The sequence below is a fragment of the Aphis gossypii genome, chromosome 1 (assembly GCF_020184175.1).
Source record: "Aphis gossypii isolate Hap1 chromosome 1, ASM2018417v2, whole genome shotgun sequence".
Lineage (NCBI taxonomy): Eukaryota > Metazoa > Arthropoda > Insecta > Hemiptera > Aphididae > Aphis > Aphis gossypii.
This window is the reverse complement of record NC_065530.1, coordinates 58,389,424-58,412,476: the sequence shown is the minus strand read 5'-3', so window position 1 is coordinate 58,412,476 and position 23,053 is coordinate 58,389,424. Positions and strand designations below refer to the sequence as shown.

Here is a 23,053-nt window from a genome sequence, read left to right as displayed (position 1 = left end):
CCATCAAATGTATAAATAAATTCTAATTAAACAATAATAATATAAACGAAGATGTTATCATCATCAATAATATATCTAATTTATTGTTTATAGGTTTTCATGACATAATAACATATTTTACTAAGTATACAGTTATACAAAATAAAGGTAAATCAACCTATGTGAATCAACTTGGTAAATATTAGATGCAATTACAATTTTAGCTTGCTAATGATGACAGATGAGGGTCCTGGGTCAAAATAATATTGTATTATAATAAGAACCCGTTTTTTTTTTTTTAGTAAATTGGAAAATTATTTTTATTTTTTTTATACATTTATAGGTAATTAGTAATTACGTATACTAACAAGTTTCATATACACTATACAATCTTAATATTTTCTAGTTTCTATTAATTTTTATTTCAAAATTTTCAACGTGTATTTTATTTATTTATAATATATCGAATAAAGTTGCGGAGATATACGTTTAAAATCTCGATCATTTAGCATAGTCCATTTGCTCAAACCTAAAGATAATGCAATTTCTTCTTCTACTATTTCGTATGATGTGCTGGACTTTTTCAACCATTGATAAAATTCATCCGACCAATCGTTTTGACGTGGCCAGTCACATCGTAAGATAACGGCATTTCGACGAACGTGTAAAAATTTTAACGAATGTCCATAATAGGAAATCAATAGCAATGTGCACGTAGATATTTTTTCTCTAATCATCTACGATTAAAATAAAATTATAGGTTTAAAGTGCAGTGATAAATTAATATTTTTTAAGAAAATAAACTCACTAATGTATCCAGCTTAGGACAAACTTGTATTAACTTTACCAAGGCCGTGTCAATTCGCTCTTTGAATGACGATGGTTGATAGAATTTTGGAAGTTCCAGATATCCAAATGTCAGCAATCGATCAGAATACAATTCGATTGCTTTATTTAAAATTTCAGCGGTCATCTGTATGTACACGTTTGATTACAAATTAAGCTTTTTAACGTGTATATAGGTTATAATTATTAATTTACACACTATAATATATTACTATACATGTATACTTTGTACTGCTAACCCGCATATTTGGTGATTTAAAAATTATACTTGAAACGGGCGAACTTGGTTGCCATAAAATCTGTCTTTCTCTGGTGGATTCCACCCTGAGATGTACTTTCAACGTTGCGTTTGTCTTTACACAATGTTTCCAGTCGAACGAGTCCATAGGTTCGATGTCAATGGGCGTATAACGGTTTTGGAGTATGTGCAAGTGACTAAGTCTGATTTGACTCAGCATCAACAACAAATCGCTTCCTAGATTCTGAGGACTAATCACTAATACCTATAAGCAAATGCAAATTACACGATATCTCATTAGTCGTAGTCTGTAGGTATTCCGTAAGCTTAACTATATAATAAGCTTTATAACAACAATTTTGTAGGACAACACTATATATTTTGAAATTAAGACTTTTAAAAGTAGTGTTCCAAACGTGCTGAAGTTTATACCTGTAAATTAATAAAAGCTCCAGGATGGAGCATCTGGCATAAGTATTTAGTAGTATTCACCAACACCAAGGTTTTCAACGTGGTACAACAGTAGAAACACACTTGGTCCAATAACGTTTGCGCGTCTCGTTGTCCAACATCAAATCTATCAACTCCAATCTCTCGAGTGACGGTAAATTCCCCATCAATCTCTTTAGCGCTTCCAAAAGCTTACCTAAATACAACTACACATCGTAAAAACCTGAACTAATACTTATATCTAGTATTTAATATAATAATAATTGTATAACTTATAAAGAAAATTTACATCGAATACAAATACACACCTCCTGTACCATACAAAACCGATTCGTCGATACGTGACGTTGCCATGTTGCATGGAAATGTGTACTGTAAAGTGCTTATCCTCGATCCTATTCCTTGGCCATGTTCCGCGTAGAACGATATCATGTTCATGAATTCGTACAGGTTATAAAAATTAGTAATCGGCTTGAACACCAAAACTTTAACGTAACGGCCGATGGACTGAAGGCACAATTGCACCCGTAGATGATCTAACATATACTGCGTTTTATAACAACAAATAAAAATGTAATATACAAACGGCTTAGGTATTTGACTGATACTTAATTTACACAAGAATTGTTTGTAGGTTGTAACAACGTTTTTGTATAACTAAATTATTAATTAGTATTTTTTTTTAGGAAAATCTATTTGTCATATTTTCTATGAATCAATTAATGAAATAGATGAACGTTGAACTAAATATCTAGTATGTAGAAGAAAAGTCCTATCAACACAATTGTTCATAAGGGTACTTGATTACTATTAGTAAAGTGTTGTACCTAGGTTTTTATAATGCCGTTAATTGTATTATTAAAATGAATTTTATTTTAATGTTGCGTTTTGACCAACTTGCATTACCTATCAATAACACATGAAGAAGTCGTTCCAATTAGTAAGCATGATATGCATCTATAATAAATCATATGTAGAAACTAGTAAAAACATAATCGTGAAATACTTTTGTTTTTATTACATTTTATTCGTATAATTATTAATTAGCATAGCACTGGTTTATACATAGATAGGTAAACAATATACACACACCACCCTCCAAAAAAATATGTGATTACCAACATTTTACACTTTTCATGAAAATTTTCATATGTTATATTATAGTTATAACATTATTAATGGTAAAATAAAATTATGTTGTTTTAAATTTATAGAGAATTGGTTAATTCTAATGATTTACTACTGAGAGCATAACATTTTAAATTTCAAGCAGTGCTAGGAATGTATAGATTTTACAATGACATGTGGAGTAATTGATCTAATTAATAAATTATAAATGTTCATAATTTTTTTATTTTAATTAAAAAGTATAAAAATGTAATACTTAATTTCCTATAACAATAATCTAAAATATTGTAAATACATACAAAGTACATCAATAGAAAAATAACAATTTTAGTTATTTTATTGAAGGTAATTTAACAAAAAATTATTCATAGAAACTTGGAACATTCTACTTTTAATTAGGCTTATTATCTTTTTCTTTACAGGTTTCTATGACATTTTAAAAATAGCTGTTTACATGTGTGAGCCAGGGGGGGTGTTACAAGTGTAGTAACACCCCTACCACCACACCCGTGGTATACTTAATATACTTTATTAAGATAATGATGCATCATAAGCACGATTTATCTTAAATCTATTTATGATATATGTGAAAAATTTAAATGTACGTAATAATTTTTGTGTGTATAATTTTGTCAATTAATTTTGAATAACACCCCCCCCCCCCCCCCTAGAAATATCTAGCTGCGTGCCTAGTTGTTTATACCATTTTATCATCAATATTGATTGAAGTAGGTATAAGTTACAGTAACATAATATAAATAAATTATAAAATACCTTTATAGAATATAAACTGGCATACTTACTGTATCTGCTCAGCTATTTACATAGAACGATTTATCAGTTTATCACTAACTTAAAACTTAATACAGTTACTACCTACAGTGATTTAGTTTACTCAATGACAAAGTACATATATTCAAAAACCAATACTTCCTAGTTAATATACAGGCAAATAGCAATTTTGGTATTTTTTTTTTATGCTTCTCAGATAAATTAATTAAGAAACGTTATCTAAGCCACAAAGCAATAACACAAAAGAAATTTTTTTTAATAGTGGTTGTAAAATAATTTAAAATTTAAATATCAACATAATAAATTACTCCATATTCATTCTCTAACAAATACAAATTTACTACTTATTAGGTATGATAATAATAATTATATAATATAATTATTATTTATATATGTATTATAAATGCATTTAAAATTTATTTTTGTTTGTTATAATATATTTTCCTGACTTAATTTATGACTATACTTATGAGTTATGTGAAATTACTTGAAGTTGAAAACTTATCATTTAAAGACATGTAAATATCTACACATCTCTTTAGTCTTTAAGATATAGATTTTTTCAACTTATTTAGTATACATTTGATTTTACAGATGTATATTATCTAATAAGTTGCATAATGTACTAAATAGATAGGTACACGATACATACCTGCCATCCTGAATAATAGTTAAACTTTCTTCGTGTGAGAGTCGTGTCATCAAAAACAAACGTATGCCATGAATATGGTAAGTGAAAAGTTGAATACCACAATTTGCATGTTTTTGAAGCGTTATGTTTTGCTCCAATGTCCAGAAAAGAGAAAATATTTTCAAGCAATAAATCTGGTAAATTATTCCAATCCCCTTTGTACTTGACGGTGTTTCTTCCAGTCCTTGGTAATTTTACTTCTACAAGATAATTAAGAATACAATATTTTCACTTATATTATATTTTACACTTAAAGTTTATACAAACTTTGATGCCTAATAAGAATTTTATTATTTTCTTCATTTTGCAAGTCCATATTCAACATGTTAATGTATATACATTTTAAATACCGGTAAGTGCACATACACTCAACAGGGCCAATAATCTATTTTGGCACTAGATCAACATGTTCTACATATATGTGTAATGCGTATAGTACAAGTTGTCTATATTTAACACAAACCTTCTAAAATATTTTCTGGTCTTTGCTTTATCATCATTATTCTATTTATGTTATTAAGTTCAAAAGCTTTTATCTGATAGATCAACAACCAAGTTTATAAATAAATAAAACAAAGTAATTTAAAGATATTTTATTTAAAGTAAAAGTCAATAAATCAATAAAACTTAATATAAATAATATTAAATTAGGTTGGAATAAAATTAAATCATAGGAACTTATTGCATATATAGATATAAAAAAAATTAACTATATATTAACATAGTTTGTTCTAACTAAATTTAATTTGTCTATTAATTGTATTAGGTATATGCTATTTATTTAATTATTTATAAATTTTAAGGAACATGTAACATAAAATTTAATTAAAACAACTAAGAATCTAAAAACTTTGTGATGCATGCAATCAATTTATAACATAACTTTATAAATCTGAAGGGATTTAAAATACATAAAATGGTTTAAACATAAATAACACACAATAAATAGGTAGTCTTAAAATGTAGTCTCTTTAAATATTTTCTTGCTAATGAGCTTACAACCAGCATTCTTATGATTTAGTTTAACATTTGATATTTGAAATACTGACGAGAGTATTGGTTGATGTTGGAGTAGTCATTAAAGAGCGTAGAATGTAATATGTACCCAACAATACAAAACCATGTGTAATGATGGTCACCCATGGCAAATTATTAGTATCACCCACTGGTACATACATTACCACATCTTTGTTAACTTTTACATAACTCGCCTAAAACATAAAATAATATATATTATATAGAATAAACAAATACATATCAAGCACAATAAGGTGTTTAGGTAAATGTGTTGTAGTGAGTACCTATTAGTTTCATTAATTTTGCTCTATTCTAAAATTAAAATATTAAGAATGACTTAACACCAGTACTATTTGGAAATCAGCATGTGCATGTCACCTACTAAGCTAAATAGATATAATCTCACTTATAATTGTTTTTATATTCATAATTCAAGTATAGCCAGTTAAACATTATTTTGAATTATAATTATTTATTAAATAAAACTATAAAATGTTGTTGTAACTAACTTACAAGAGATTTAGATTTAATTATACCTTATTCCATATACTATAAATATGCATTATTCTATACTGATGATAAAAAATTTTTTCATAATATGATTTATGTAAAATTATAAATTACTTGAATACTTACAGGAATCCATACACCAGAATTGAGTGGAAATTGTTTCCAATTAGAATTTCTTGATCCTTTACATAAGTATAACATTTGAACATCAGAATAAGCATCTCCAAATCGAACCTCTTTATAACGAGTATCTTCGGCAGCTTTTTGGTACCTTAAATGAATGGGGAATTCTGTTTCTATCAATTTATTTGCTGTATCTGGAAGTGTGTAATTGATAAAATAGAGAACAAATGGATCAGATTTATGAGCTGGTGTTTCTACATCAATAAATTTGTTATCAATATAAAATTCCACCTGAAGAAATATAAGTAATATTAGTATACTGTTCAGAAAATATTAAGTGAATACTAACTTTGCGATTCAAGGCAATAGTAGCCAACTCATATTTGTCCACATAGATATCAGCAGGAAAATCATAGCGTAATGTAATTGCACAGTCTTTACGATTTGATGTTTCATAGTCAGCTGTAATAGTTGTACGGAGAACTCTGAAATCAGAAATTCAGAAACAGTTAAAGATAAAACATTAAAGGACAATTATTACTTATTATATTTCACTGGAAAATTTAGTTTTAAAGTAAGTATTAATTTAAAACTCCTACCTGTGATAACCTTCATTTTTTACTTGTAGATTAATGTTTCCCGAATGAATTGTCAAGTAATGCTTTGAATCTTGACTGCCTTTAAACCCATAGTACGATACAACAGATGTGACAAATATTAAAGAATAAAGAGCAAAAAGAATAAACTTAGTTTTCATGCTTAAACCCATTGTATGTTATGTTATAACTTATAATTTTATTTAATCGAGTAATTTAACTGTTCAACTGCTCAATTTCTGAAACCTGATAATAAGAATAACATTATTGTTATTGAAATATTTTTAATTGAATATTAAAAAGACAGCTAACAGTTAACAACAATTTTTTTTAGTTGGTCGGAATACAAAGGTTATGACAAAATACCATGAGAAATAGTATGAGAAACAGTATGAGAATTAATATGAGAAATCTGAAATAGTATGAAATGATAGGACAGAATGATAGCAAGCAGGTTACGATTTTGTTGTTATCTTCTATTTTGATAAGATGAATTATCATTTTAAATCCTTATTGACTTTTTAATTGCAATTCGCGATAACAGATTAGAGATTTGTTAAACTTTAAATTTATTTTACCTTATAGTTACTACTATATTCTGTACTCTATGGTTACTACCTATTACTCAATACTCAGTCACTCGGGCACTCGGGAGCCATATAATTTCATTTTTACATTTTGACGAGGTCGTCAACTTTAATGATTACATATATTAAAATTTTAATTCGTCTATACTCTATCATTAATTAGTACGATGGATATTTGTCGATTCATTGATTAATAACAATACAATAAACTGATGTATACAAGTTGTATTTTTAGTTAAAAAGAATCGTGCATAAATTTGCACACAATGGCTACTGACGAAAAAAATTTTTTTCAAAAAACTATCCAGCATTTGGCTCGGTCTTTGGCTTCTCAAAAGGAAATACCATGGGAAAAAGTAAATTATTGTGTTTACCTACCTGTTTATTTTGAATAAAAAACTGAAAGACTATTGAATATTTGAATGCTATTCATAATCTATTTCTCGATCAATGAAAAAATTATATTTTTGTTGATAGATTCAAACAATATATTCATTATGTCCACAAGAAGGTCATCAAGGGGTATTCAAGATGGATCAAAGAGGCCAAGATTCTATAATAGCGTTGGGAATATATCTCCTAGAGTCAAACTTTCAACATGTCGATCATATATTACCTTATTTATTAAAGTTGTTGAATGGTTTAGGGAAAATGCAGTGGGTAGACGAGATCAAATACTTTCCTAGAGAGAGTAAGTTTTTTTATTGTTATAAGTTATGTTTTTTTTTTTAATTCTATTCTGTTGCTTGTAGGAATACCGGTAGCTGAAAGAATGAGTTTTTGTCTTAATACATTATTAACAGATATTGCCACTCGTTATCCAGTTTCTAGAGAAAAAATAATTGAGGCTCAGATTAAATGTCTCAGTAAATTGTCCAATATTATTCGATCAGCTAAATCTGACAAACTAAATGATATAACTAAAAGTATGTTTTTATTATATACCTATATTCTTAGAATGTGTAAAAAGGTTGAAAATGTTTTATACTTTGATGCCATTAAATTTAAAATGTTTTCAACATAAATTATGAATGACTTAAATAAAATTTACTAAATATTATAAAATAAAATTTTATTTTTAGCAACATTGTGTAAAGCTACCATTCCATGTTTTATCGGCTTGGCCAGATCAATGGGAAGAGCAACTTTGAGCGACCCTCCACTTTTATGTCGTTTATTTCCAAAACCTAGTGCTCCTATTCAACAAATTCCAGTCCCTATTCCTGATTTAAATATACCAAAAAAGAAAAGTTTCTCAAACTTTCGGTAATATTTTTGTATAAGTTTCTTTAATATGATTCAAATGTATTATTCAAAGTTTTTTATTTCAGTTCAATCATTCCTCGATCTTTATCTCTAAATTTAAATTTAGCTTCACTAGACGTTATGACATTAAGTTCACTGGATCCAATGAATGATCTCAAGTAAATAATTCCTATTTAAATGTATCAGAACTTTTTAAGTTTGTGGTTTGTTTATTTTTGCTTATAGTAATAGAATGATTTACAAATCAGAATGCAAACTGGGTTCTCAAGCACCAAACAATATGTCTAATTACTTTTTCTTTAAGTATGGATCAAGTTTTAACCAATTTCCATATACTAGATTCACTGACTCATCTATTGATCATAAATCATCAACATTAATGTTTCCCTTGGGTCATCTACAAGTGAGCTAATACTAAGAAAATGTTATTGTTTTATTGTTCATAAACAAAAATTGTTTACAGACTGTTTTATCGATCGCAAAAAAAATTCTTACCTCTGATGTTTTGGGATTTGTGGATAGTTTAGCTCTTGAATATCATATATCTGGTGAAAGTAAAACATTTTGTTATCGAAGTTTCAGTGAAATATTAAATTTAGTTATTGCTTCATTATTGAGAGAATTACTTCAATATCAACAAGGTAATAGTATATTGAAAATTTACTATTTTATTGTATATTTCTGAAGTATAGCTTAAATTAATATTTGTTTTAGATTTACCACTACCATTTACAAAAGATGTCCAAGAGTTTATAAAAGATCTATTTTTAAATGGTCAAACTGAGTTACAATCTGGTGTATTACAAGATACATCTGAACGTGAAGATAAAGAATCACATTTAACAACAATAAATAAATTTAAAATAAATGTTTTGGCTAATGCAGCTTGTGTAGATTTATTGGTTTGGGCTACAAGGGATGAATCTGGTAAGTTTTTAAATTAATAATTAACTCAATAAAGTATAGATATTAACGAGGATATTAATTTTTATGAACTATGTTAAACATTAATTAATTAATTTTTATTACTCAATATTTTCCATAAATAAATGCTTTTCATTAAATAACTTAAGTGATCATGTCCAGTGATTACTTCAGTTAGTTTAGTCACCTATTTTATGTAATAAAAGTTTAATTTTAAAATTGAATGTACAAATTATTGTTTGTGATTTTTTAAAAATATGTATCACTTATTTCTAGGTGCTGATAATTTATGTGGTCGTTTAATGGAAAAAATTAACTCAAGTAATAATGTAAAACAAGCATTAGCACATATGCCATTGATTTTAGTTTGTATGGAGGTATTCTTTTTAATTTTTAATTTTAACATACTTTATAAAATATGTAATAAATTTAACTAAATGTGCAAAAACAAAATCAATTTAAAATTTAAATTAACTTTAGTAAAATTAATGTTAGGCATTAGACAATAATATTTTTGTAAATAAATTATTTTCAGGGCTTGGGTAAATTATCTGAGAAATTTCCAAGTATAGCCAGTACCTGCATTCAATGTCTTCGTGATTTTCTTGTTCAACCATCTCCGATTTTATCAAAATTAAATAAATTCCACTCAGAAAAACAAACGCCCAAAGGATTAACAATTACTGGTAAGAAAGAAAATACATATTTTGCACATTGATATCTATAAAGCTAGAATCATTTTATTTCTGTGTAATTTTAATTCTTTAGGTCTTTAAATTTATTACACTGTAGTAAACAATAATCAAGCCCATCCTTGAGTGTGATTCTGTTGTATGGAATCTTTGCGCAGTGATATATTGCCAATAAATCAAAATGTGCATAATATATTGTTTAGCTTTGCTGGATTCAAATTTAATAATATCCGTTCGACTACAACTTAGTGCTTCATAACTTGAATCTCTTATTTCTTGTCAATTGATGTCTTACTCATGATATAATTTCCCCACAGAACGTTATTAGTGGTGTAATTGATTATTCCTCTCTTCTTGATAATGTTAATTTTAGAGTTTCTGCATACCCTATTTGGATAACTAACTCTTTTACTATTCATTTCTTTCCTACAGATTACCTAAACAATGAACTTTTAATTCGCTGTATGAAGTAGGCCATAGATATTTACTAATTTATTTATTTATGTTATATTTTAACTTAATTATTAACAGTGCCAGATTTAGAACAGGTGCCGCCCTAGGCCCTTTTAAATATGCCGCCCCTACCCCTACAAAAAAAAAAATGTATTAAATATTTATATGATTTTTTTTCGATTTCTAACAAAATTTTGTTGCCCCGATTATTAACTGTATATTTTTTTTTATAGAAAAATATAAATTCCAAATAAAACATAGTTATATTTTTATATATGTATATCATGAATTTTATTGTTAATTCATATTTTTCAATCTTGGAAATTGTATGTTAAATAATTAATCATATTGTAAAGAGTATTATTTGTGACATTGTGTTGTATGTTTTTAGTTAATGGTGTTAATGAGGTAAAACCAATATCATCAGATCATGTTGAATCACAATTTGAAAGACTCCGAAATTCATCAATTGAAAATCTTTGTATTGCATTAAGAGCAGCATATACATTAGATCCTTTTTGTGTACCAGCACTTTTAGCATCCTTATCTAATCGTTTATATACTGCTGAAAAATCTAAAAAGTAATTGTTTTTTTATATAGGTTTTTTTCTAAATGTATTAATTATAATTATTTATCATTTTAGTGATTCATCGTTAATACAAGCAAATACTATAGTAATGTTAGGCCATATTGCAGTGAGTTTAAGAGATACTGCAAAGACATCGGATACTATTTTGCAATTTTTCCAGCAACGATTCTGTCGTGTTCCTAGTTCTATTGATGTACTCATTGTTGATCAACTTGGATGTATGATTATTGCAAAATGCGATGTAAGTATTACATTATTATTTATTTTATTAAACAAGTTATTAGATTTTTAATTAAGTGTTTAATTTGAATGTTTTAGATGAATGTTTATGAAGAAATTATGCGTATGTTTTCAACGATTACAGTAGAAGCTGGTAATGCTTTATACAGTCATGATCAATCAAATCAATACAGGTAATAATAAGTATAATTACATAATAATAATTATTAATTAACATTTTCAAAATCTTATGTTAATATATTGAATTGTTATTAAGACATGTTTCAGGAGCAGTTATTAATGCCTTGGCTAATATTGCTGCTAATATTAAAGGTGATAATGAAATGAATGAACTTCTTGTTAGATTATTAGAATTGTTCGTACAGCTTGGTCTTGAAGGAAAACGGGCCTCAGAGAAAGCACCAGTAGCTAATAAAGTAAATAATTTTTCTAATAATATTAATACAATTTACTAAGGAATAAATTTTTAATTAATATAGGCTTCTAGTAGTGCTGGAAATTTAGGAATGCTGATTCCGGTAATTGCAGTACTTATACGCCGCTTACCAGCTATTATACAACCTAAACCAAGATTGCATAAATTATTTAGAGATTTTTGGTTATACTGTGTAGTTATGGGATTTACAAATGACTCTGGTAAGACCAATTTTTAATTATAAAAAAAGTTTATCTTATTAATTTTCATATTTTTAGGATTATGGCCTAGTGAATGGTACGAAGGTGTAAAAGAAATTGCTATTAAATCGCCTTGTCTTGTTACACAAACTTCAACTAGATCTCAAATGCGAGAGCTGCAATATACTTCTGCTGTTAGAAATGAAAGTGTTTCTTTGGTAAGTTAGCTCTTATTCTTTTTGAAAATAAATAAACTTTAAAATATAATATATATATATATATACATATGTGTGTGTGTGTGTGTGTATTCAGAACCAGCTTCAAGAACTTAAGTCTCAAATTCTTCAACATCTTAATCCAGCTCCACCTGAAGTTACAGCAGCTGTAAATAAATTATCATTTGCACAAGCAACCTACCTGTTGTCAGTGTATTATTTAGAAACTATGCGCATACAGAACTCAAACGATCCAAGCTTACAGCCAATTTTTGATTACTTATCTGATTATGCTATTCAGAAAGATAAAACAGGATTGTGGCATTGTGTCTCTAGCGTTGGGGATAAAGTATTTTCATTATTTTTAAATGCCATGTCTATACAAGCAAAAGATGAGATTAGAGAAAAAAAATTGGAATACCATGCGCAATTATTATTGGTAAATTTTAATCACATACATAAACTGATTCAATGTGTTGCAGACAAATGGCTTTCTGGACTTGTTAGCAAGTAAGTTTTGTGTAATATGAAAATATTTATACTCAATGTATTTAAATGTTTGTAATAAAATGTACTAAAAACAATTAATATAACTGAACTTATGTTATATTTAAAGATTCCCACATTTATTATGGAACCAACGTGTACTTTGGACTATGTGTGATATACTTCAAGTTTTATCTTATTCTTTAGAATTAAATCCTAACAATGAGACACCTTGCATTCAAATACCATCTTCCTCTTTTACACTTATGTTAATGGACACACTTGAAGCAAGAGAAGTAATAAAGAAATGAGAAATATATATTAAGAAAACAAATTATGTATATTCAATTTATTTCAGAGTACTACTAATGACTTTGCAGCAAGGTCATTAGGTTTTATCCAAGAAGCGATGAAATGGGCTCCTAGTGCTACTAGATCACATCTTCAACATTATTTAACTCAAATTCCAAGTTCATCATATTGGCATCATTCAGGGCTATCATTAGCTACAGAAAGTGTTTTGCAGAGTAGTGGCTTAAATTTTCATGCAGCACCATTATCAGTATAAATTAATATTAATATGTTAATAAGTATAATTAATATAATTATATTTGTTTTTTTTTTTTAGAAAATGACCCTGGATAAAAGACCACGTTGTGTGAAAACTGATTCTTCCTTATATATTACAACTTTAGGTTTGAGAAGTCATTTTGCAGGTATTGTGGCAGGAATGATATCAGCTTATGAAAATAGCCCTGAACAATTAGTGGATAATGTAATTGCTAAAGTTTGGAGTGCTTGTAATAACGACATTAATAATATGCATCATAATGCACTATGGACTGCTACAGCTTTACTTATATCAATTTCTGGTAATATTTTAATATTATTAATACAGGTATATTCATCACTTACATAAAATTAATTTTTATTTGTTTACATAGGATGTACTAGAAAATTGTTGCATGTTGTTGCATGGTCTCAAGTAATGTTATTCACTACCAAAGCAATGAGAACTGCAGTTGAATGTTGGCAATGGCTTACTACTTCTCGACCAGATTTAGAATTACAGTTCTTACAAGAAATGTTTGCTGCTTGGCAGGTATATATAAATATTAAATATATATATATATATATTGTACAAATATAATTTTAGTTATATAGTATGCTTTTGAGTGGACTATTCTTATTAATTTTTTTTTTATATTTAGTATACAATTGATAGTCGTATAGGTTTATTTGCAAAAGATATAGAACAAGTTAGTCCACTTGCAGTGTATGAAGGATGTACTTTGGAACCAAATCCTCATTTTGTTAAACCTCATGATGTTTGGGTTCAAGTAAGATTTCTTCTAAAATATATTAAGTTTTGTTTAACTTAAATTTTGTTGAAAATGTTTTCAGTATATATCTGAAGTGGTTGACAATGTTAAGTCTTGTAGTCAAGAAAAGGTAGAAATGTTAGCTATGATGTTACATCGATCATTACCTATGAGTGTTGGAACTTCTGATGCATTCATTAGTCGTCATATAGATGCTATTGGAACAAGATTTAGGTAAAACTAAGGCAAATGAAATGTAATGTTAAATTATTTTATTTTTATATAAAATTATGTATTATAGTGTCCTTAACATCATAAGAAAATTGAAAATTCATAAAAATAGTCTGGTGTTAAAATAGAGTAATAACATATTATTTGTATAGCTGAAAAAATATACATAATATTCTTATAAAATAATTATTATGGTGGGTGATAACTAGCTAGACTATAATCATTGTGTATACAGGTGATGTATCTGATTTTTTAGTAGATCTAAAAAATATAATAGTTATAGATATTTTAATTACCGATTAATGATTGTCCAAGACAAATGGTTTCAACTAGAATTTTATAAACATTAAAAGTTTGATTTTAAAAATAACTGAAGATTTTAACCAATAGTTCAACAATTGACATTCATATAATGTCTGTACTTTTGTTTTATAGTTTAGAAAATTAAAAATCAAACATATATTCATGTATATATATATATTTTTTAATAAAGTGTGATGGCAAGTACTAAATTTCTTATAGGACTTTGTATCCAAATCATTTATTCAAGTTTTAAATGTTAGGTGTTAAAACACTGGAACAAATATTTGGGTATTATTAACTGTTAAAATAAGATAATATAGATGTCTAATAGTTAAAAAAAAACATAACTTTAATATGTACCATAACTCATAAGCAAGAAATTTTTTTTCATAGGTATCATCAAAATAAATTTTTCTCGATAATATTGAACATATTTGTGTCTATACTATAATTAATACTTGTTTAATTTATTTTAAAATAACTTTTTACTACTAATAGTACAGTACACATGAAATTTATATAATAAAAATTATTCTTGTTTCTGGTAAACTAGAATATTTTATAACTATTTTAAAAAGGTTTTTAGGGGTTAAGGATATAGATTATTTTGTTATAAAGCCTAATTTTTTTTTGTATAATTAACTGCTACATTAATATTGTAATTACAATTTTTTTCAATATTTTAGATTGTTACAATGTGGATTAACATTGTTGCAAGGAGACGTATTACCTAAGTCACTGGGAAAAAACATACTTCGAGAAAGAGTATATTGTGCTTGCTTTGATACTTTTACGACACCTGTTCAATGCCCAACTCAGCGTGGCTCAGAATTACGAGATGATATACTTGCTCTTACTAAATTCTGGCAGACAATGCATTCAGATAAGAAATACTTAATGGCCAGTGTTATTGGTGGTATGCACCTACAAATAAATTAATAAAAATTTTAATCTAACATATTTTATTTTGTAAAGTTTTCTTCTGGTTTCAATATTACTATTTATTCTTTAAAATAATTTTATTAATAATAAATAATAATAAATTTTTCTCAAAAAATACTTTTATGAATTATTACAATTTTAGATTTTGATCTTCAAGGAGGTTCTTTGCAAACTTCTAGCAATACAATGTATGACCATCAATTAACAATTTCATCTCTAAATGAATTAACGGTATCAAGTATTGGAGCTGTTTCTGGAAATTCTGGTACATCTCAAGGCTGGATGAATACTGTACCATTATCTTCATCTGCAACAAATACATTGAACAAACGTACAGCTAATAATTTAAGAATGAAACGTCAAAATGGCAATGCCAATCAAGATTTATATGTTAAAGATTACATAAAAAAACGAATTCTCATATTAGATCTTTTGGTAAGAATTTATTATGGATTAATTTTAACTTATGGTTGTGTGTAAAAATATATTAGATTTTATGTGTAGTAAAAAAATAATGTGGCCACTGTATCTTATGTATTGACCTCAAAGTAAAACAGTAAAATGCAGATGCCCAATTTATATATTTGTCATTTATTTCATTCCATAATAAGAAAAATATTTTATTATAATTGTTTGTAGGCTGTTCAAATTGAATTTTTGAGCACATGGCAAAATCCTGCTAATTTATCTGAACTTAATGTGCCTGGAGAAGAAATGGTAGCTTCATGGAAGTCTAAAACTGTCCCTGATAAGTCCTTACGTGAAAATACAAGACTTGCATGGGAAATTAGTCCTGCTCTTTGTGTATTCTTACCAGTTAGATTAAAAAATGCTGACTGTATTGTTAAAGAGGTATGCAGAATGGTTAGGGCAAGTCCAATGGTTGTTTCACATATTCCTGAAGCCTTGCAATATTTGGTTACCACCGAGACTCTTTTAAGTGATGCTCCTGAAGTATGTGTGCACAAGGAATTTGTATAAAGTATTACATTTTTATTTATTTGATTAAAATATTATTTCAGCTCGTCTACATGTTGACATGGGCTAGGGTTACTCCTGTCCAAGCATTATCGTATTTTTCCAGACAATATCCACCACATCCAATATCTGCACAATATGCAGTTCGTGTTCTAGCAAGTTATCCAGCTGATGCAGTGTTATTTTACATTCCACAATTAGTGCAAACTCTTCGTCATGATACAGTATGGAATTAGTTTATTTTAATACTGTCATTTTATACTCATTACAAGTTTTAAAATAACAGATGGGTTATGTATTGGAATTTATCAAATCAATTTCATTACGGTCCCAAGTAGTTGCTCATCAACTGATCTGGAATATGAAGACAAATATGTACATAGATGAAGAAATGCAACACAAAGATAGTATGAAAATTCAAATAACTAATATTATAAATTTATTCATTATTTTATTTGCTTCCTTTTTAGCTGCTCTTTATGATACGTTAGATACATTAACTAATGCAATAGTTGATTGCTTATCAGGTCCTGCTAAAAAGTTTTATGAACGTGAATTTGACTTCTTTTCTAAGATAACTGATATTTCAGGCAAGATAAGGCCTTTCCCTAAAGGTAAATTGAATTGTTAATGAAGGTTAATTGTTATTTATTTAATATATTATAAACAAATTGAAAACATAAATTCCAGGACCTGAACGTAAACATGCATGTTTAGAAGCACTTAGCAAAATTGAAGTTCAAGCAGGATGTTATTTGCCTTCAAATCCCGAGGCGATGGTTATTGATATTGACTATAACAGTGGTACTCCAATGCAAAGGTTTATAATTTTATTTTATAAACAATTCCTACTTTTTTAATGTTTGAATAAACTATAATAATTAATAATATGAAATATTTTAGTGCTGCCAAAGCTCCATATTTGGCTAGGTTCAGAGTGAGAAAATGTGGTATAAATGAATTAGAACAAACTGCAATGGCTATATCTAATCAACAAACATCTGGTAATACTGGGCAATTTGTTGATTCGTCTTCTATGATGGGTTTAGATACATGGCAGGCAGCAATATTTAAAGTAATTAAAATTATTATTTTTAGGATTCAGTAATTATTTGTAAAGCAATATATGTCTTAATGAATAATATGTTAAATTATTTTAGGTTGGAGATGATGTACGTCAAGATATGTTGGCTCTTCAAGTAATCAGTATTTTCAAGAATGTATTCCAACAAGTTGGATTAGATTTATTCTTGTTCCCATATCGAGTAGTTGCTACTGCACCTGGTGTAAGCAATATTCAATATTCAATATTGTATTTATTATGTTTATATTTTAATGGCATCTTGGTTTAAATTCATAAAAAAATATTATTGCTAAATCACAAATTATAAAAAGCTAAAATGTAGTCATAGATAGTGTCATTGATTATAAATACTAGTATTTATAATCATTTTTAGTATTACTAGTATTTATAATCAATGATAGTGCCTAAATAACAACTTATAAAAATCTTCAAGTTTATATTAAGTGTATTTTTAAATATTGCAGTGTGGAGTGATTGAATGTGTTCCAAATGCAAAATCAAGAGATCAATTAGGTCGTCAAACTGACTATGGAATGTATGAATATTTCATCAAAACTTATGGTGACGAAAACACAAAAGAATTTCAGGTATAATATCAGGTTGATATTAGTGATTACTGATTAATATAATGGTATTATGTGATCTATTTCAGATAGATCTATAACAAAATAATTAACATCATAATCTTTAAAAAAAATAATTTTGTCTAAATTTAAATTTAATAAAAAATAATTACCTTTATATATTTATTAAATTGTATGATATTAATATAACTACTTATGAAAAATCTTGTATTATATTTTCAAAACTTAAATATAAAAAGAATAATTTTTATGAATTTTGTCAAAATTCTAACTTTAAACACTTATAAAAAATTTTTGTGAATATAAATTTTCGATATATTTTTATTAAAAAATTAACATATTATGAGGAGTTTAGTATAAAATTATTTTTAAGTAATTCTACCCAACGATTAATTTTTATTTTTATTCCCCCCCCCCCCCCCCCCCAAAAAAAAAACCAACCTTATTTTTACTGCAAATAATATTTACAAAAAATAGAAAAAATACCTAATTGTAAAATCAATACATTCAATGCTTTACTCATAATTTGAAACTAATTAAAATATCTTTTTTTTTCTAGAACGCTCGACGCAATTTTGTTAGATCGATGGCAGCTTATAGTGTTATTGGGTTCTTATTGCAAATCAAAGACAGGCATAATGGAAATATAATGTTGGATACTGATGGACATATTATACATATTGGTGAGTCATAATGTTTATACTTATAATCCATAATGAACACATGTGTATAATTTTATTAATTTCTAGTTAATTTGGTTTAAAATTTCTTTATTTATAAATTTATAATTGAAAAAAGATGAATACAATATGGTTTATTATGACTGAATATTATATATCATTATTTAATGCATTATTATTGTATTGAACTTCTATTAGCTTAATATTTATTTCAGATTTTGGATTTATGTTTGAGTCGTCACCTGGAGGTAATTTAGGTTTTGAACCAGACATTAAACTCACTGATGAAATGGTAATGGTAATGGGTGGAAAAATTGATGCTCCACCTTTTCGATGGTTTACCGAATTATGTGTTCAAGCCTACTTAGCTGTCAGGTACTTAAGATAATATACCTATTATATGGCTACCTTATCATTAAAATATTATTTTTTTTTCTATTTCAGACCTTATAAGGAAGCGATTATATCATTAGTTTCTCTAATGCTAGATACAGGACTACCTTGTTTCCGTGGTCAAACAATTAAATTGTTACGAGCCAGATTTGCACCTCAATCAACTGATCGTGAGGCTGCAGTGTACATGATGAGTGTTATTCATAAATCTTTCCTCAACTTTAGAACAATTGCCTATGATTACTTACAACTCTATCAAAATCAAATTCCATGCTAAACTGCTAAAGTGATTATCTTACCTAACTATCGTTTGTTGTTTTAGCCTAAATGTGTTATTGTTGATAGTTAATTTAAATTTCATTTGACTATGGAATTATTTTATTTTGTATTTTCGTAATCTAGTATTATTTTTATTTTTGGTTTTTTGGAATTAGTGAATGGTTTATTTATATCTTGAATGTTTAATAAATATCTACTCTTATGAGTTGTAGTTACTAAAAATTGGTTTAATAATTATTTATTAATACCTATTAACTATACAAAAAAAACATACAGTCTTCTTTCAGAATTATTATTAGTTTATAATGATTTTTCACTGAATTCAAATGTAACACATACCTACATCACAATGAAAATTGACAAGGTACATTTGACATCTAATATCTATACTGTATTACAGCTCGAATTGTTTTTAGATTCTAAGCGAAGCAATGAATATATTCAATTTACAACGCGTTTTTTATGTTTGTCATTACTTTTTGAGGCATTAAAATAGCTTCGATTTTTTTATTTTTGGAGGTGGTTTCTGGTAATAAATTAGGTAGTTGATATTTTGGTGGATTAAAATTAAAAATCCCTTGTGAACCTATTCTTAATAATCGGGAAAATGACACTCGTTCGCCCATCACCCGCAAGACCAGTCGTGAAAATGTGCAAAGGAGACCTGTCCTAACCTTAGGTGACCAGTCGCCTATGGAATTCGTGATATCTTACACCAAACATACGCATCTCGTATCCTCACTTCGCGTGTTTTGTGTCGTCCTGTCCGAAATTTTTGGTTTTTTTTCTGATTTGTTCTAAAAGCCACGTTGACAACTTTTTTGCTCAACACATTTTGACCTACAAAGAATCAAATATTCTATCTAAGTTTTGTGCGACATTGAGCCATTATTAAAATTTATTTGTTCAAAAAATTATTATTGCTTCTTTTTTTTCATATAATCATTAATTAAGGAGTACGGACATATTAACACCAAATTTTCATTCACTAATTAACAAAATAATAACTAATGAAATCGTTAATATATTATAATATTTAACGAAGATTCGTTTGTATATAGAGTTACATGAATATGTTTGTAGTCGATGCATCCACCAACATGAGCTATAAATACTACATAGGTACGTATTACATGTATATTGTATAAAATATATAAAAAAATATTTGAAACATCGTATACACTATAAATTGTAAATACAACACTGACCAGTAGCACTAAACTTTTTTAAATCAATGGGGTAAATTCTTATTTTGGGTACCCACTAACCTATAATAAGTCAATAAATGTATACTGTGTATAATAATTAGAAATAATAATAATGTTCGCAAATAGGTATTATTATTCGGCTAATCAAAAAATAAAAATGTATTAGGTACCTATTCAATTAGCGTACAACTCGGTGGCGCATTTACAGTTTTAACATACCGGGACAATATATTTGGCTGCATCCAAATTGGTTCCCGATATTCTAGGTAGACAAGAAACTTTTTTTTTTTCGAACATGTTTTAAAATTCATATCAACAAAATTGCTTTTTTGATTTTTTTAATTTTCAAATCGTCGATAAAAATATAATACATAACCATCAAAAAGAAAACGATAAAACACTTAATAGGCAGAAATGAAATAACAGTTCAAAACGAAAAGCTATGGAAGTATTGCATGAACGACCAGCAAAAATAATTCGCTGTGAATTGTCTAAATGCGACATTGAAACCATAGATGCTCAAGATTTATGTAGAATTAGAAAAAATATACGTGCTAGTCGGTATAGTACAGTACCAACCTTGCCTAAAACATTGGATGAGACTCATAATATTATATTAACAAATTATAATTTAATGACTAATCGGGGAGAACATTTTTTATTTATTAACAGTGCAGAAACCAATATTATTGGATTTTCATGTGATAGCAATTTGGAAATATTACGTGAAATGAAAACTGTATTTATTGACGGTACATTCAAAAGTTGTCCAAAGTTTTTTTACCAACTTTTTACAGTTCACGGTGTAAAAAATAACCACTATGTTCCTTTAGTTTTCTTTTTACTTCCAAATAAAACTAGTGACACGTACACAAAAACTTTTCGTTTAATTCAAAATTATTTAAGCCCAGATAAAATATATGCGGACTTTGAAATAGCCATTCATGTAGCGATCTCTGAAGTATGGTCTTTAGCTCAATTAAAAGGTTGTCGGTTTCACTTGGGCCAAGTATGGTGGAGGAAGATACAACAATTAAGGCTTTCAAAAGAATTTAAAAATAAAGATTCCGAAATAGGAGGAATATTAAAATTGTTTTTTGGCTTATCTTTATTATCGCTTCAAGAAGTTTGCGATTGCTATATAAATGAGCTGATGTCATCAAAACCTATCAATGAAAAGCTGAAAGATTTTTTTGATTATATCCTAGAAAATTATATTGATAAAAATTGTTTATTTCCACCAACAATGTGGACTGAATATACAAGTAGTATAGAACGAACAACTAATTGCTGTGAATCATTTCACAGCAAGTTCAACAGTTGTTTCTACTCCGCAAATCCGAACATTTTTCTATTTATTGATGTGTTGAAAGAAGTTCAAATTGAAACGTATGTTAAATTGCGAAGTACAAACAAATTACAGAATTTGAAGTCCAAAAATAAGGAAACATTTATAAAAATAGAAATGGACAAATAAAAAAGTAATGAAATTACTAAATTAGAATTTATAAAAATGTTTGTAACAAATTTTTACCTCAGTAATATATTAATATATACATAACTATTATACTTATATAAAAAAAGAAAATTGACGAATTGAAAAACTGTATTATTATTATTATATTATGTATTATTTTTTATTATTTTTAATGACATTCGTGACAAAAACCACAATTTTTAACCATACCTGCATAATATGGAGACAGTCCTAAGTCTGTATAAAATGGGAATGAAAATTGAAAATGCTTTTTCCTGGGAACCAATTCGGATATACCCTTCGTAATAATATAAATCAATGAATATAAAATCAAATAACAATAAAATATAAAATCGATAGGTCTACACTCAAAAATATTATTCTCTATAGTTTTTGTAATAGGTGATTTTACTCTAAAATAACTAAAAAATCATAAAAAAAAACAATTTTAGGTGAAAGAGTTTAATGTATGTTGTGCGTGGGTCTGAGAGAGAAAACAAATACTGCTCTGACATCCTCTTAAAAACAATATTTTTTATGATTTTTTTTTTAACTTACATAAAAAAATTGTATTAGAAAGTAAAATTAATTTTTTATGAACACTTACAATTTGAATTTTTATGAGTTTATGATATCTAATGTTCACCCGTATAAAAACTATTTCTACTCAAACCATTTCGGATATTTGGTTGTAATTCAAAAATAAATAACCTTAGATACTTATGTAATATTTTCACTAAACATTTATGTTAGCATTTTTTAAATATGGTCAAATTTTCAAAATATTTAAACTTTTTTTGAGTTATTTATAAACATTTGAAGTTTGAATTTTTTTTTTTAATTACAGCAAAATCGCAGGAGTGCTAAAGGGGCTATTATATAATATCTAATATTTTTAGCAAATATTATTTTAACTTATATATACTTTATATTTCTTATAGTAAAATAAATAAATTAGAAGTATTTAAAAAAAAGACAGATTACTATTAAAGTATCAGAAAAAGTTTTTAAAAACACATCCTAGGGGTTTGGCAAGAGCTTTTTCTGGTAGTAAGATTGGAGTAAAGTCCTTAGTTATATTTATACTAATTTAATAATTTTACAGATTTTCCGATATTTTTCCACTGATTTATC

General features: G+C 27.1%; 3 protein-coding genes across 3 annotated transcripts; 1 reads left to right on the top strand and 2 right to left on the bottom strand.

The window, feature by feature from the left end:
• Nucleotides 1-52: 52 nt before the first annotated feature.
• LOC114124413 (F-box/LRR-repeat protein 21) lies at nt 53-4,623 on the bottom strand. The gene is given in 8 exon segments (XM_027987659.2): nt 53-716; nt 788-952; nt 1,065-1,328; nt 1,496-1,623; nt 1,626-1,709; nt 1,822-2,059; nt 4,086-4,324; nt 4,392-4,623. Coding segments are annotated over 8 exon segments (1,503 nt in total). The 5' UTR covers nt 4,489-4,623; the 3' UTR covers nt 53-428.
• A 79-nt stretch (nt 4,624-4,702) lies between these two features.
• LOC114124418 (phosphatidylinositol-glycan biosynthesis class X protein-like) lies at nt 4,703-6,787 on the bottom strand. Its single transcript, XM_027987665.2, has 4 exons — nt 6,374-6,787; nt 6,124-6,259; nt 5,778-6,065; nt 4,703-5,335 (listed from the first exon to the last, which is right to left on the bottom strand). Exons 1-4 carry the CDS (start codon nt 6,541-6,543, stop codon nt 5,147-5,149), a joined length of 783 nt encoding a protein of 260 aa, XP_027843466.2. The 5' UTR covers nt 6,544-6,787; the 3' UTR covers nt 4,703-5,146.
• Nucleotides 6,788-6,911: 124 nt separating this feature from the next.
• LOC114124403 (phosphatidylinositol 4-kinase alpha) lies at nt 6,912-19,456 on the top strand. The gene is made up of 36 exons (XM_050198215.1): nt 6,912-7,313; nt 7,435-7,648; nt 7,710-7,883; nt 8,040-8,223; nt 8,289-8,381; nt 8,449-8,626; nt 8,687-8,864; nt 8,938-9,150; nt 9,424-9,524; nt 9,683-9,833; nt 10,684-10,873; nt 10,937-11,123; nt 11,201-11,295; nt 11,379-11,538; nt 11,602-11,758; nt 11,816-11,955; nt 12,050-12,462; nt 12,569-12,734; nt 12,797-13,000; nt 13,067-13,310; nt 13,383-13,540; nt 13,650-13,778; nt 13,843-13,994; nt 14,981-15,210; nt 15,379-15,671; nt 15,876-16,190; nt 16,259-16,438; nt 16,501-16,621; nt 16,685-16,828; nt 16,905-17,034; nt 17,118-17,289; nt 17,375-17,500; nt 17,763-17,885; nt 18,442-18,565; nt 18,778-18,937; nt 19,007-19,456. The coding sequence occupies exons 1-36, from the start codon at nt 7,224-7,226 to the stop codon at nt 19,230-19,232; spliced, it is 6,315 nt and encodes a 2,104-aa protein (XP_050054172.1). The 5' UTR covers nt 6,912-7,223; the 3' UTR covers nt 19,233-19,456.
• Nucleotides 19,457-23,053: the final 3,597 nt, after the last annotated feature.

Bases quoted from the DNA above. Each gene is read 5' to 3' on its own strand.
- LOC114124418 (XM_027987665.2), bottom strand. From the start codon at position 6,543: ATGGGTTTAAGCATGAAAACTAAGTTTATTCTTTTTGCTCTTTATTCT. The intron at 6,260-6,373 runs GTAGGAGTTTTA...TTCTGATTTCAG, and splicing joins AAAAATGAAGGTTATCACAG to AGTTCTCCGTACAACTATTA. The intron at 5,336-5,777 runs GTAAGTATTCAA...TTTATGTTTTAG, and splicing joins ATTCTGGTGTATGGATTCCT to GCGAGTTATGTAAAAGTTAA.
- LOC114124403 (XM_050198215.1), top strand. From the start codon at position 7,224: ATGGCTACTGACGAAAAAAATTTTTTTCAAAAAACTATCCAGCATTTG. The intron at 10,874-10,936 runs GTAATTGTTTTT...TTATCATTTTAG, and splicing joins ACTGCTGAAAAATCTAAAAA to TGATTCATCGTTAATACAAG. The intron at 13,779-13,842 runs GTAAGATTTCTT...AAATGTTTTCAG, and splicing joins CTCATGATGTTTGGGTTCAA to TATATATCTGAAGTGGTTGA.